At 32.5% G+C, this 15,293-nt stretch overlaps 1 protein-coding gene across 6 annotated transcripts in view; it reads left to right on the forward strand.

The window, feature by feature from the left end:
- Positions 1-15,293, forward strand: part of NBEA (neurobeachin) — a 651,237-nt gene that overhangs the window by 111,010 nt on the left and 524,934 nt on the right. For 5 of the 6 annotated variants that reach the window (XM_034665060.1, XM_034665062.1, XM_034665064.1 and 2 more), the window contains exons 9-10: positions 1,907-2,104; positions 2,742-2,875. In XM_034665060.1, the coding sequence (XP_034520951.1) occupies positions 1,907-2,104; positions 2,742-2,875 (332 nt within the window). Of the gene's footprint in view, positions 1-1,906; positions 2,105-2,741; positions 2,876-15,293 lie in introns of those variants that run through there. The other variant, XM_034665065.1, reaches the window with a different exon arrangement.

Consider the following 15,293-nt stretch of genomic DNA (forward strand, 5'->3'; position numbering starts at 1 on the left):
CTGCTTTTGATCAGTGCTTTGCAACATAAGTAAATAATCTATTTGTGAAATTTTACTTCAAATGATTGGAATAGAAACATAAATATTAAACATTTGAGCATGTATAATTCTACCTAAACACCTATTAAAGTGTTTATTTTTTAATACCAAGGCAACCAGTGAAGAAGGCAAATTAAATTGGTTTTATGTTGCCAATTTTACTACCTAATGTAGTTAACTCATAATTTTATTCAGATATTACTTTTTAAAAAATTGTTTTTATTGTAATTGTCACCTATTCTTTAGTGCAAGAAGGACTGAAATATAATCTTTATTTTAAACCAGAACATGTGCTAAGTCCAACTGTTACCTCTAGATTAGGAAGTATGAATCTGTGAGTTACATAAACAGATTAAATTTTGAAACTCTGAGGTGGCAGATAAAGTTCTACATTCCATTTGAGAAGAGAAAGCAATGTTTGATCCAAAGTACCGCAATTTTGTTAGCTTATTACTTATATCAAAATATGTAAATGTGCTTACCTTTAAAAGACAAAAAGTACCATCCATAGCCACATATATACAAATTTTCATTTATTCATGTTACTCTTGTGTTGGTAGATGTCTAATAAATGGTTTGCGCCCAAGTTCAAGGAAGGGAGGCTCTCTGATACTAGTTTAAAAGTAGAAAATGGGCTAAATTTGGCCTGATATGTTTGGTCTGCACAGTGTTTTTAAACATTTGCATTAAATTACAAATTAGGTGATTTTATAAAGAAGTCTAGAGTCCATGTTTCTTCTGAAAAATATTGAAGAACTGGCAACATGGTACAATAATTTATTTGAGCTGAGCATTGAGGGACATTTTAGACAGGACATGCACTGTCTAATCTGAAGAAATCCCCATGTGGTCTGCTTCATTTATACACATATCTGTTCGGCTCCTGTACAGTTTGGAACATTTGGTTTAATCTTACTGTAACATTAGAGTAATGAAATGGGGCCACATTGGTTAAATGATTTCTTTGACACTTATTAAATAAAGGTCTAGAGATAATTAGTGGTAGAGTCTGGATTATAATCCAGATCACTTCACCATTAATTCATTAATACTGACTATGAGTCAGAAGACTTGACATTGTGTCTTGGCATTCTCCCTTCCAGATCTTAATCTCCCTGACATTCAGTTTTCATAGTTGTAAGTTGAAAATAATAATAATAGTCATATCATGTGATTTTTGCAAAGGTTAAATATTATTTGTCTTCGTCAGGTTTATATCTGAGGAGAAATTCTAACCATTTCTAACAATACCTTTCTTATTACAACTAGTACGTCTTTGTTATTTGTCTAGATAAAGTGGTGATATGTTTTAATGAGGCTTTCTTCTGGGTTTAACATGACTTTCTGATACTTTTGTGGATAGTATTATTACTTAATATGTTGATATACTTTTTATAGTAGAGACATAAATATTTTTGCATATAAACATTTTTCATAGTCTTAAATGATAATCATTTTTCTGTATAAGTAATTCATGTACCAGGTGCTGTTTACTCATGTAAATATTTTTGTGTTAAGTAGAAAAATTAAATTTATATTATGAAGTATTAAATCAAAACCCTTTGGTACAGATTTAGTAACATCTGGCTTTATATTTTTTCTAATAAAATTAGTTAATAAATAATCAAAAAACAATAAAAACAAAAATATGCAGATCTGAGTGTGTTTATTAACATGGTGAGTAAAATTTTAACTCATAGAATTGAAGTGAGAATAATGAAATAATGTAATACCACTGACTAATGTCTAACACTTGGAAGGGTCAAAACAAATTGTCTATTACTGTAAATGTTTCTGTGCCTTAAAACTTTAGAGTTTTATTGTGTTACATTTAAAAAGAATATTTAATTTAGTTTTATTTTTTCAGAGCACCTTCAAATTTAAATCTGAGAGTGACATTCATTTGGCAGAACATCATAAACAGGTTCTCTATGATGGGAAACTTGCAAGTAGTATTGCATTTACATATAATGCTAAGGCCACCGATGCTCAGCTATGCTTGGAATCATCACCAAAGGAAAATGCATCAATTTTTGTTCATTCCCCACATGCTCTAATGCTCCAGGTAGGTGAATAGTGGCTTAGTTTAATATTCTCATTGAGCATTAACAGTATGTATTTTACGTATTAAACCTGGCTAATCTGTAGAGCTGTCGTTGCTATTTCTTTTTCTTTTTTTTGTTTTCTAGTTCTTTGAATGACATTTTTGCCTTTTCCCTTATTTTCTTATTTTTATTTTTTGCCAATATACTTTACCCTGGACTAGTCGGTCTCCTTAGTAGGGAATCTGTCACCTCTGTTATCTTGTCTGTTCTATATCCTTTGAAATAAAATCAGTTGATTAGCTGAACAGATAGTTGTTAGACACAAAAATATACTTTGCTTTAAAAATGTACTAGTATAACACACCCATATAAAAATTACTTGAAAATCTTTAAATCTACTAATAGTATTTCTTATTCTAAATTGTTTTTTGATTTATAGCTTCATATTTTCATTATAAAAATCTCAACTTCAGGTTCAAATTTAAAAGTGGCAAAGATATTTCAAGTTTTTATTTTATATGTGTGTTAGAAATTTTATAATTTAGGGATCATAAATGTTTGTGTTTTTAAATTTTTTTACAAAGTCATTTGGAACAAGGAAATAGTGATAACTTTATGCTTTAGGAGTTTAATACACATTTTTGTTTTTGAACGTAGGATGTGAAGGCTATAGTAACACATTCAATTCATAGTGCAATTCATTCAATTGGAGGGATTCAAGTGCTTTTTCCACTTTTTGCCCAACTGGACAATCGGCAGCTCAATGACAGTCAAGTGGAAACAACTGTCTGGTAAGTTTTCTTTAGATGTGTAAAGATTAGATTATGCCTGCCATAGTCGATGCTGTGTAAATGCATTATAATATTTGATTTTTATCCCTGAAGTACTAATAAAAGTTTCTTTAGGACTAAGGCAGATATGTATTTACATAATGTTTAAACTTGACACTTATAATCATAAAAGAATGACTTCCTTGATAATAAATCAAAACTTCTTACCAGATGTTGCATAATGAATGATTTTAATACAGATTGAGGAAAAATATCAGTCCTAACCTTATCCTTTGGAAATGCTTATGGTTTGGATCATCCATGAAATCCTGTTAAACAAAATTACTAGGGTAAAGTTTATTCTGAAAAAATAGTATTTGGTAGCAGTTATGTTATTTATATATTATATATTAGTATTATTTTATACTTATGTTATCATAATACTAACATAATATTAATTGATATTAGCTTTCCTTTATATATAGTTCATATATGAGAATCCAGATCTACCCAGTGGCATATCTGTGTTTATATAAAAATTTAGTTATTTTCTAATTAGGTTTATTTCATGTGCAATTCTGTAGCTTCCTTTCTTTTTATTAAAATGTACCTCATGCATCAAATGCTGATTTAATTTTATATCTTAGAATCATTTCTATAAGAAGTTAAATGTGAATTCAACAACTATTTTTACTCTGTATATTGCTATGTTTGGAGAATTTAAAGAGAAAATCATATAGGTAAACATTCATTTTTACTCCAGAAGCAATATAGGAGTGCTTCCCTAGTATGTACACATATACATGCAGTTCTTCATGGGTCATTCAATTTTGAATTGTTGGAAAACCTAGTGAATAAAGCAAAGATGGGAAAATAAATTTAAATTCCATTGAAATATAACATGATTTTCTCATATTTATTATCTGAATACACTATAAACAAAATTCTATTTTAATTGCTAATAATATTGTCCTGGTATAGAGACCACCTTTATGTACAGTATAAACGTGACCTGTACATTTATAACACCCAGCTCCTATCCATGGGTCATGCTTTCTTTTATATCAATGTAAAGGTTGGAATCTTGAAGTAAACAGCTTTGAAGTAAAAAGGAATCCTGAGATCATGCCCTGCTGTGATACTGTTTTGCTATAAGATCTTAAATAATTTCATCAGGGGGGATATCAGCCTAGTAGAAAGATAAAACCTCAAATTTCAGTCCTGGATCTAAATTCAAAATGTTTTGCTCTTTATCATCTGAGTGAACCAATACACATTGTAATCAGTAATTAGAAATTTAGTAAGTTCTATGCAAGGAAGTTGGGGATGAAGTAGCCAGTAGAAAACGCCCATGTGTAATTTAAATATTCCTTATGAATTAATATTGTCTATAATCATTTTAACCTGAAATGGAATTTGTTGCTTTGTGAAGAAAAATTAGAAAGATTATATAGTTTGAAAATGTTATAATTAAAACTATCACAATAATTTATATCTATGTGAATAGCTATTATAAAATCTTATGGCTAAAATCATATTTTAACAGGTTATCTGGTCCATTCATCCAGGGCACATGGTTATTTTTCATTGCCTGTCTTCAAAACTCATTTTAATGTTTATATTTTGGTACTTAAACTGTATTTATTTCATCAGGAGATAGAACACAATGGAAGAGGTTAGCATTCTGATTTTCATTTTTACTTGTTTTTAGTTCTTTTGTATCATTCATCTTAATTTTTCTCTGTAATAAATAACTTCAACTTTTGCAGTGCTATATAGTCTTAGTTTAAATCCAACAGAAAACATATAATAAGAAAAGTATCACTATCCTTTTTAGTAATAATACATACCCAATTTCAAGCTACCCTGAAATTCAGTTATGTGCTATTTTGAATTCTTATCTAATACTTTGCATTAATTGTGTCAAAGCCCTTGATGTCTCAGGTTGGCTCTTTTGTGGAAAATTGTATCTATCAGTAATATAGTCTTGTTATTTCAAGTTTTGAAGGGAGCCATTATAGATAAGTGTGTACATCAGTGATAGAATCTTTTGGTTTTTAAAATATTAAAACCAAGTTATTAAATGGGACTTCTCCCTCTACTTGAAGAACCCAGATTCTTAGCTGTAGGGCAAGGGTCAATAGAATTTCTTGTTTTCTGGCTATATCATAAATTCATATAGATGAATGAGACCTTGAAATAGGAAATATCTTATTTTTAGTTATTATTAAGTTGTTCTACATGAATGAGAACCTATTGGAAGTTTTTAAATTTTCAGAGAAAATTAGTTATATTCTTTTTTTGAAAATCTGTTTGTATAATAAACATATGCCAACAATTATGATATTATCTAATTTTTAATTACCTTTTGGAGAAATTGAGCTAAGCTGTAAAATTAGTTACTTTTCTGTCTTCCGTGTTTTAAGCTGAAGCATCTAGTTTCCATGTTCTTTCCTTCACTCAGTAGTCCTTTTTTATAAACTTTTTATGGTTTACCTGGTGGCACTATTGTACTGTCCTTAGAAATCTTGAGGAGTTTTACCTACAAAGAGGGCTTAGTATTAAAATAATTTATTGAAGCAATAATCTTATTTTCTCGAGCTTTTATAAATAGGCTTTGTGCAGAATTTTTGTGGCTTTGTTTTTTCATGAAGGCTATGTATTATGGTTGTTACATGTGTGGATTTTCAAGTCAGACTTGGGTTCAAATCCTGAGTTTTCTGTATTATTAGTGCAACTTTGAATATGTTAACAATTTTGTGCTTCCGTTTCCACCATTATAAAATTGCAATAATAATAGCACATTGGATTATTTAGATTAAATGTGATAAAAAACAGATCATTATAGTGAGCACTCAGTACATGCTGGGTTTTGTTACCATGACAATGGGCTAGATGATCTACAAGAGTATCTAATACTATGGTTTTATATTTTAAAAATTATATATCATTGATCTTGGAAATTGTTGTTATAGTATGGGCTGTAATTACTTTGTATTTGAACTTCTTTCTATCAATGATAGTATTTACAATAGAGATGTAAGTAATTAATTAGGACTTATATTTTGAACTTTAGTTGTAGTGATGAAAACTGGTTCGAACTGTAGATAAGGTGGCTTAAAAATAGAGGATGTGTTAACTCAAGTTTTGAAGCCAACACCAAGTCAAAGACAGCCTGGGAGGGTTTAAGGTGATTTTTATTTAGCTGGTTTTTGAATTTTGTATAGCTGCCCCTTTACTACTTAAATCTCCAGGAATAACACTTTTTGTCACCTTTTCTTTTAACACATATTTATAGCTTTTATCATGGCACAAAAAAATTCACCAACAGAATGAATAGATAAATATTACTGAACTGAGTTAAATAGCTTGTGGCATAACAGACAGAATTTTTGATGTTACCTGTTTTTGATAAGTAAATTAAGCCAATATGTAGTTGCCATTGTGATTTCACTCTATTCATAATGATTCTCAAGCCCTGTGACCACCTTGAGTAATTCTGCCAAGTGATCAAAGCTATTTGGATGTTTTGTCATTCTTCAGGAACTAGTACTATTTTATATTAGACTCGTCAATCTCAGCCCCGTGAATATTGAGAGCAATAACTAAACAAATTGCCTTTCATTAGACATTTAATAAATAGCTAATGACTAAAAGAATGAACAAATGATTAATAAATTATTTCAAGAAGTAAAACTCTAATCTTGAAGTAATCATATTTTTTAGTATTTTGTATCTCAGAATGACTCAATAAATCAGAAATATCATTTTCCTTTAATTTGGATGATCAGATACATTTTAACTGACATATCTTTCTCATTTGGTCCACCCTCCTTTTTTTCAGAACATATGTTATTGAATTCTTTACATGATATAAAAAAAATCTTCCTCGTTGCATGATATGGGAAGAATTTGCTTTGAAAAAATGTGTTTTCTGGTGCGAGGCATAAATAGGCTTTTGTATATCAAACAACTAAAAATACACCAAGGAAGAAATTCTCATTAGAGACAGTGTGATGCAATGAGCAGTTCTTTTGTGTCAGACAGATTAAGACTCAAAACAGTGTTCTGTACTGTCTGGTCTTAGGTGATGGGATTGTTCAAGGGTGTGTAGTAGTAGTAGTACATGGTATTTACTGAGTACTTACTATGTGCCAGTCTCTGTACCTGTAATATCTCATCTAATACTTTCTGCTACTGAGGGAGAGAAAAACCAAGTAACTTCCTCAAACCACAAGACTTAAGTAGCAGATTAGAACCAGAATCCTATTCCCGAAAGCCTGACTCCAGAGCCCTCCCTCTAAACCACTGTGGACAACTCTGAGAATCACTTTTGCCAGCTGTGGAATGATTTTTAATAATGCCAACTTTATCTGACTGTAAAATGAATTAAACTAAGATAGTATATGCAAAATATCTATCACAGTGTCTGGTACATAGTAGACATTGAATGTGTTTTCCTTCTTTCCTCAGTAAATATTAGTCTATTGATGTGATATAGTATTACTAAAATTTATTTCTAATGCTGTTTTAACTCTGAAAAATTTTGCAAACTAAAATTCAGTCTCGAGTGATAGTTTAATGAATTCTTTTAAAATATATAAATATTCTTCTCAGAAAACTGTTCTTTTTGTTTTTAGTTATGATACAAGTTGTTTGGTAGACTGCTTGATGGAATGTGAGATATAAAAAAAATTTAGAGAATCCCAAAAGGAATTTATGTCAGTGACCTATCATTAAGAATCTTCTTGTAATGTGAATGTTAATGGCTCATTAATTTGTTCAGTAAACTTAAATGAAGATTTCTTTCTTTCCTTTCTTTCTTTCTTTCTTTCTTTCTTTCTTTCTTTCTTTCTTTCTTTTTCTTTCTTTTTTTTTCTTTCTTTCTCTTTCCTTCCTTCCTTTTTTTTTTTTTTTTTTAAGAGAGGGAGACGAAGAGGTACAGGAAGGGGCAGAGGGCAAGGGAGAGAGAGAATCCCAAGCAGGCTCCAGCCCATCATGGAGCCTGATACTGGGCTGGATCTCACAACCCTGAGATCATGTCCTAAGCCAAAATCAAGAGTTGGTCCGCTTAACAGACTGAGCCACCCAGGTTTCCCAAGACTTTTTTTTTTCTCTTAAAATGTATTTTGCTCATCAGTTATTCCAATGATTATCTTGAATTTTATAACCCCCTTAATAATTAAGCCGTTACTTTAATTAAAAATTTCATTGTAGGGTCTCCTGGGGAGCGCAGTCATTAAGCATCTGCCTTCGGCTCAGGGCGTGATCCCGGAACGCCGGGATCCAGTCCCACATCGGGCTCCTCCGCTGGGAGCCTGCTTCTTCCTCTCCCACTCCCCCTGCTGTGTTCCCTCTCTCGCTGGCTATCTCTCTGTCAAATAAATAAATAAAATCTTAAAAAAAATTTCATTGTAAATTCCTGATTAGCACTACTGTCGTGTAAATCAACAAAATTGTCTGGATACTTCAGTACTTCAGTGACTACCTAAACCAGATTTTCCATTACACTTCTAAATGACTTAAAAATCCTTTCTCCAGCCATGTTTTCTGATTGTTAGTTCAGGGAAAGTTACTTATTACACATAGAATGTCAAAATTTTATTATATAGTTTTACTCCAACTGACAAAAAAATGAAATGTGATTGATTTCAGTAGGCAAAAGAAGTGAAATTAGTACCTGTTTATAATGATTGTCTCTCTTGTGAAGGTTATTGTTAATATATGTAGAATATAATATTTTGGGGGCGCCTGGGTGGCTCAGTCGTTAAGCATCTGCCTTCAGCTCAGGGCGTGATCCCGGCCTTCTGAGATCGAGCCCCACATTGGGCTCCTCCGCTGAGATCCTGCTTCTTCCTCTCCCACTCTCCCTGCTTGTGTTCCCTCTCTCGCTGGCTGTCTCTCTCTCTCTGTCAAATAAATAAATAAATAAATCTTAAAAAAAAAAAGAATATAGTATTTTGGTTTCCATAAGCATTTAAGTATTTTTAAGTATATACCTATCAAATTATATTCCCTTTATGTTTCTTCAGAAAGAATGTATGTCTGTCACTTCTTACTATATATTTGCTAGTTTGCTGTTTTTAGTTTACTAAATTATTAATGAAAAATTCTTTGAAGTAAAACAGACAAAAAAAGTGTATTTGATGTACATGTATTACTACTATTAGAGGAGAATAAAAGCAAATAATTTATTTAGTAAGATTTAACTAAAGTAAAATGGAATTTATGTTGAATTTACTGTGAAAATAAATTTTAAGAAGTAAAAAATAAAATACATTAAGTATTCTGCCTGAAACATAAGAAAACTATAATTTAATGTTCAAATAACTTCCTCTTGTCAGGCAAGTCCTTTATACTCTGTGGAGTCTCTACAGGAGATATCTAATAATAAAACTTATAGTACATCTAGAAATTTAATAAATTTGTCAGCTGTCAACAAGAGTGGATGTTTTGTTTTATTCTAGATTTGTGACTTATGATTTATTGACTTTTCAAATAAGCTGGTGTCTTATAGTCCATTTTAAAGTTTTTTTTATAATGAGTGATTGCTTTCACAATGGTTCTTTCATAAAAAGTTTCCTTTAAGTTTAGTGAAATGCATTTTTAATGCTATGTTACTTTGTGCTATTTCATTTTACAGCACATATAATTTTGCTCTGTAAATGGCAAGGCTTTTGCTTTATCTTTGCCTCCTACCCCCAAAAAGATAATTGTTTTGTCAAAGTAGTAACTGCAAATTATTTGTTGCAGAAATTTTGGCTACCATAAGCACATCTTTACTGAATTAGTTGCCTTAATTTTCCTCCAGTTTGTATATCCACACACTTTCTCCTTAGATATTTCAATCAATCTTGTCACAATCTTGTTATTTTTCACATGAAATAGCATTCATTTCTTTTAACTTTTCTGTCTATATTCCTTTTGAAAGTGAGAAAAATTCTTCATTCGATTTTATGATAATCATAGAGTCTAAAAATAAAATAAATATTATTTGTTTTTACAAGAACTATTGTCATATGCTGGACTCCACCTTCAGAAGCCCAGATTTTCTAATGAAAAGTTGGTATAATACTGAGAGTCTCCCGAGTGTTGAGGCTCTTTTCCCTTACTCTTCCCTGGATGTGATGACCATTATGTGCAATGGGTTGAATCTTTAAGAAAAGAATTAATAAGTCATCATCAGGAGATTCTAGTCAATTTAGTATTGTAATTTTATTTGCTTTTGCTTTATTTTGTTTCTAGGTCCATGGTCTTATTACCTAGGCTGACAACACCCAAAGCTTTTTTTCTAGCTATCTTCTATTTAGGGTCCATATACCCAAACCACATAGAAGGTATCTCAAAATCAACAGGCCTTAAATAAAAACCCAAAACTTTCCTCTCTGCATAATTTCTATTGCTTTTGATATTTTTATTTTTAAATTTTAGAATTAGTTTTAGTTTTTGTTAAAGACTTCATTTTTTTAGAGCAGTTTTAGGTTTATCATAAAATCAAGAAGAAGATACAGAAATTTCCCATACACTCCCTTTCCCCACACATACATACCCCCCGCAATCAGCATCACTCACCAGAATGGCACATTTTTTACCAAGGATTAAACTAAATTATTACGATATAATCGTTCAAAGTCTGTAGTGTATCATAGAATTCATTCTTGGTGTTTTACATTCTGTGGGTTTGGACAAAAGTTGTAATGACATATATCTATCATTATAATATCAAAATATTTTTACTTTCTAAAAATTCTTTGTGCTCCGCTTATTCATCCTTTTCCTGCTCATACTCACCCCGTGGAAACCACTGGTCTTTTTTATTGTCTCCAGTAGTTTTGTCATTTCCACAATGTCATAGTTGAAATCATACAGTAAGTAACCTTTTTAGATTGTCTTCTTTCACTTAGTAAAATGCATTTAGGATCATTCCACGGCTTTTCATGACTTGATAGTTCATTTCTTCTTAGCACTGAATATATATATATATATTTCTTTGTCTGTATGTAGCACAGTTTATTTATCCATTCACCTATCGAAGGACATCTTGGTTGTTTCCAGGTTTTGGCAATTATGACTAAAACAGCTGCAAACATTGTGCAGGTTTTTCTGTGGATGTTAAGTTTTTAATTTCTTTGGGTAGATATCAAGGAGCATGATTGCTGGTTCATATGATGAAAGTATGTTTAGTTTTGTAAGAAACCTCTCAACTATCTTCTAAAGTGCCCATACTGTTTTCTGCATTCCACCAGCAGTGAGTGAGAGTTCCTGTTGCTCCATAACCTCACTAGCATTTGTTGTGTCAGTATGTTGGAATTTGGCCATTGTAGAAGGTGTGTAGAGGTATCTCATTGTTTTAATTTGCATTTACCTGATGACATGATGTGAAACATCTTTTTATATCCTTGTTTGTCATCTGTTTATCTGCTTCAGTGAAGTATCTGTTCAGGCCTTGGGTTCATTTTTTAACCAGCTTGTTTGTTTTCTTATTGTTCAATTTTAAGAGTTCTTTTTATATTTTGAATAACAGTCCTTCATCAGATGTGTCTTTGGCAAATATTTTCTCCCAATCTGTAGCTTGTCTTCTAATTCTCTTGATATTGTTTTTCCTGGAGAAAATTTTAATTTTAATGAAGTCCACCTTATCAATTATTTCTTCATGTATTGTGTCTTTGGTGTTGTATCTAAAAAGTCATCACTATACTCAAGGTCATCTAGGTTTTTTATGTTATCTCCCAGTAGTTACCTAGTTTTGCATTTTACATTTATGTCTGTGATCCATTTTGAGTAAATTTCTGAGACACGTGTAAGGTCTGTTTTCTAGATTTACTTTTTCATGTGATGGCCAGTTTATCCAGCCACATTGTGGAAGACACTTTGCTCCATTGTATTTCCTTTGCTCATTTGTCAAAGATCAATCAGGACTATTTATTGGTGTCTGTTTCTGGGCTCCCTCTTCTGTTCCATCCATTGATCAATTTTTTATTCTTTCACCAATACCACACTGTCTTGATTACTATAGCTTTATAGTAAGTCTTGAGGTTAGTAATGTCTGTCCTCCAGCTTTGTTCTTTAATACTTTGTTGGCTACTTTTTGCCTCTTCATATAAACTTTGGAATATATTGCGACTATCTTATAAAATAACTTACTGGAATTTTGACTAGCATTGCACTGAACCTATAGATCAGTTTGGTAAGGACTGACACCTTTTAAGTATTTATTCCTCCTATTCATCTACATGGGATACCTTTCCATTTATTTAGTTCATTTTTTATATAATTCTGGAGAGTTTTATAATTTTTATCATATAAATCTTGTATATATTTTTGTTAGATTTACACATAAGTATTTTTTGGGGTGCTAATGTAAATGGTACTGAAATTTTAATTTCAAATTCCACTTGTTCATTGTTGGTTTGGAGGAAAACAGTTGACTTTTTAAATCGATCTTGTATCCTGCAAGCCTGCTTTAATTGCTTATTAGTTCCAAGAGGTTTTTTTGTGGATTCTTTTGGATTTTTCTACACAGATAATCATGCTACCTGCAAACAAAGACAGTTTCATGTCTTCCTTGCTGCTTTGTACGTGTTTCCTTTTTTTCTTTTTTTGTCCCAATAGCAAGACTTCTAGTATGAAGTGGAAAAGGAGTGGTGAGAGGGGACGTCATTGCCTTCTGTCTGATCTTAGTGGGAAAGCTTTGCGTTTTTTTGTTATTAAGTATGATGTTACCTGTGGGTTTTTTGTTTGTTTGTTTGTTTTAAAGATTTTATTTATTAGAGCAGGAGACACAGAAATAGTCTGTGAGCATGAAGAGGGGAAGGGGAAGGAGGGGGGGAGAGGGAGAGGGAGAAGCAGGCTCCCTGCTGAGTGGGGAGCCAGTCGCAGGGCTCATTTAGGGGCTTGATCCCAGGATCCTGGGATTATGACCTGAGCCAAAGGCAGGTGCTTAACTGACTGAGCCACCCAGGCATACCTAGCTGTAGGATTTTTATAGATAGTTTTTATCAAGTTGAGAAAGTCTCTTGTTTACTTACAAAGAGTTTTTAATCATGAATGGTTGTTGAATTGTGTCAGATGCTTTTTCTGCATCTGTTAAATTGAGCATGTCATTTTTCTTTTTTAGCCTGTTGATATGATAGATGATATTAATTGATTTTTGAATATTGAACTAGCCTTGCATAGTGGGGAGAAATCCCACTTGGTTGTGGTGTATAATCCTTTTATGCTTCTTTGGATAAAATTTGCTAATATTGTGTTGAAGTTTTTTGTATTGATGTTCATGGTTGATACTGGTCTGCAATTTTCTTATAATGTTTTGTCTGGTTTTGGTATTAGAGTGATGTTGGGCTCAAAGAATGAGTTAGGAAGTTACTCTGCTTCAACCCTCTGAAAGATATTGTAGAGAATTGGTATAATTTCTTCCCATTTAAATTTTTTGGTAGAATTCCCTAGTGAACCCATCTGGGCCTGGTGCTTTCTGTTTTGGAAAAAAAAATTTTTTAAAGATTTTATTTATTTATTTGACAGAGAGAGAGAGAGGGATCACAAGTAAGCAGAGCTGCAGGCAGAGGGAGAGGGAGAAGCAGGCTCCCTGCTGAGCAGAGAGCTGGATGCGGGGCTAGATCCCAGGACCCTGGAATCATGAGCTGAGCCAAACACAGACATTTAACCGACTGACCCACACAGGCGCCCCATGTTTTGGAAAACTGTTAAATATTGAGTTAATTTCTTTAATAGATATAGGTCTGGTCAGAATATCTTTCTTTTTGTGTGAGCTTTGACAGGTTGTGTCTTCAGGTAGCTGGTCCTTTTCATTAGGTTATCAAATCTGCAGACATAGAATTGTTCCTAGTATTCCTTTTTATCCTTTCAATTTCCATAAGATCTGTAGTTATATCCCTTCTTTCATTTCTGATATTAGTATTTGGTGTCCTCTCACTTTTTTTCTTAGACTGGCTAGAGGCTTAATCAATTTTATTGATCTTTTCAGTGAACCAACTTTTTGTTCCATTGATTTTCTCTATTAATTACCTCTTTTAATTGCTTTCATTTGTACCTTAATTCTTCTTATTTTTTTTATGCTTACTTTGGATTTAGTTTGCTCTTCTTTTTCTAGTTTCCTAAGGTGGAAATGTAGATAATTATTTTGGATCTTTCTTCTTTTCTATAGGTTCATAATAGAGGTTTAATCACATAATTGCGGTGTGTGCAGAGGTGGTTCCCAGTACCACTGTCGCTACCAAACAATTCTCTGTAACACAAACTGATTGTTCTACAATTTAATTCAATTTTAATACTATCTACTTGAAGATAGTGTCAGATCCCACATGTTAAGGGCCCAGTTGTAGAAGACTGCTGCTCTGGCTTTAGACACCAATTACAAACTTGTGGCCAACTGACTATAGATTGGGGAATCGAATTACCCCCTCCTTGGTCTTCTGATGCCAAGTGTTACCTGGACCTGTGACAGACTGACTATCAATCAGAGGTTCCTACCACCATTTCCTTCAGTATAATTCATTTGCTAGAGTGTCTCACAGAGCTCAGGGAAGTATTTTGCTTATTGGATTGCTGATTTTTTATAGAAAGATAGGATAAAAGGTACAGATGAATGTTTAGATGAACATCCAGATGGAAGAAATGCACAGGGCAATATATGGGGAAAGGGAACAGAGCTACCATGCCCTCTCCAGTCATGCCACTCTGCCAGCATCTCCATGTGCTTACAGACCAGCTCTCTGAACCCTATCCTGTTGGGATTTTATGGAGGCTTCATTACATAGATAATTGATTCAGTCATTGGTCATTGGTGATTGAACTCAGTCTCCAGGTTTCCTCCCTTCCCTGGAAGACAGGGTGGGGGAGACTGAACTGAACTGGCTTCACTAGCAACTAGTTCTCATCCTCAGGTGAGTTCCAAAAGTCATCTCATTAACATGACAAAAGACATCTTTCTTACTTCCATCACTTAGGAAGTCTCAAGGGTTTTAGGATCTTTGTGCCAGAAACAGGTATGAAGACCAAATATGAATATTGGTATTATAAATCACAGTATCACAGCATTCGATGCTATAAATTTCCTTGTAAGCATTGCTATTACTCCATTCCAAAAATTTTACTACGTTGTGTTTTCATTTCATTCAAAATATTTTTAATATCTCTTGAGATTTCCTTTACTGATGTTATTTACAAGTGTGCTTTTAATCTCCCTGTGTTATGGGATTTTCCAGTTATCTTTCTGTTATTGACTTCTATTATTAATTCTGTTGTGATCTGAGAATAGACATTGGATGATTTTTATTCTCTTTAATTTGTAAGATGTGGTTTATAGCCCTGAATGTGATCTAGCTTAGTGAATGTTCCATGTGAGCTTAAGAGAATTGTGTATTCAGCTGTTGTCAGATGAAGTCGTGTATAGATATCAGTTATCTCCAGTTATTTGTTG

The sequence above is a fragment of the Ailuropoda melanoleuca genome, chromosome 7, assembly GCF_002007445.2.
Source record: "Ailuropoda melanoleuca isolate Jingjing chromosome 7, ASM200744v2, whole genome shotgun sequence".
Classification (NCBI taxonomy): domain Eukaryota; kingdom Metazoa; phylum Chordata; class Mammalia; order Carnivora; family Ursidae; genus Ailuropoda; species Ailuropoda melanoleuca.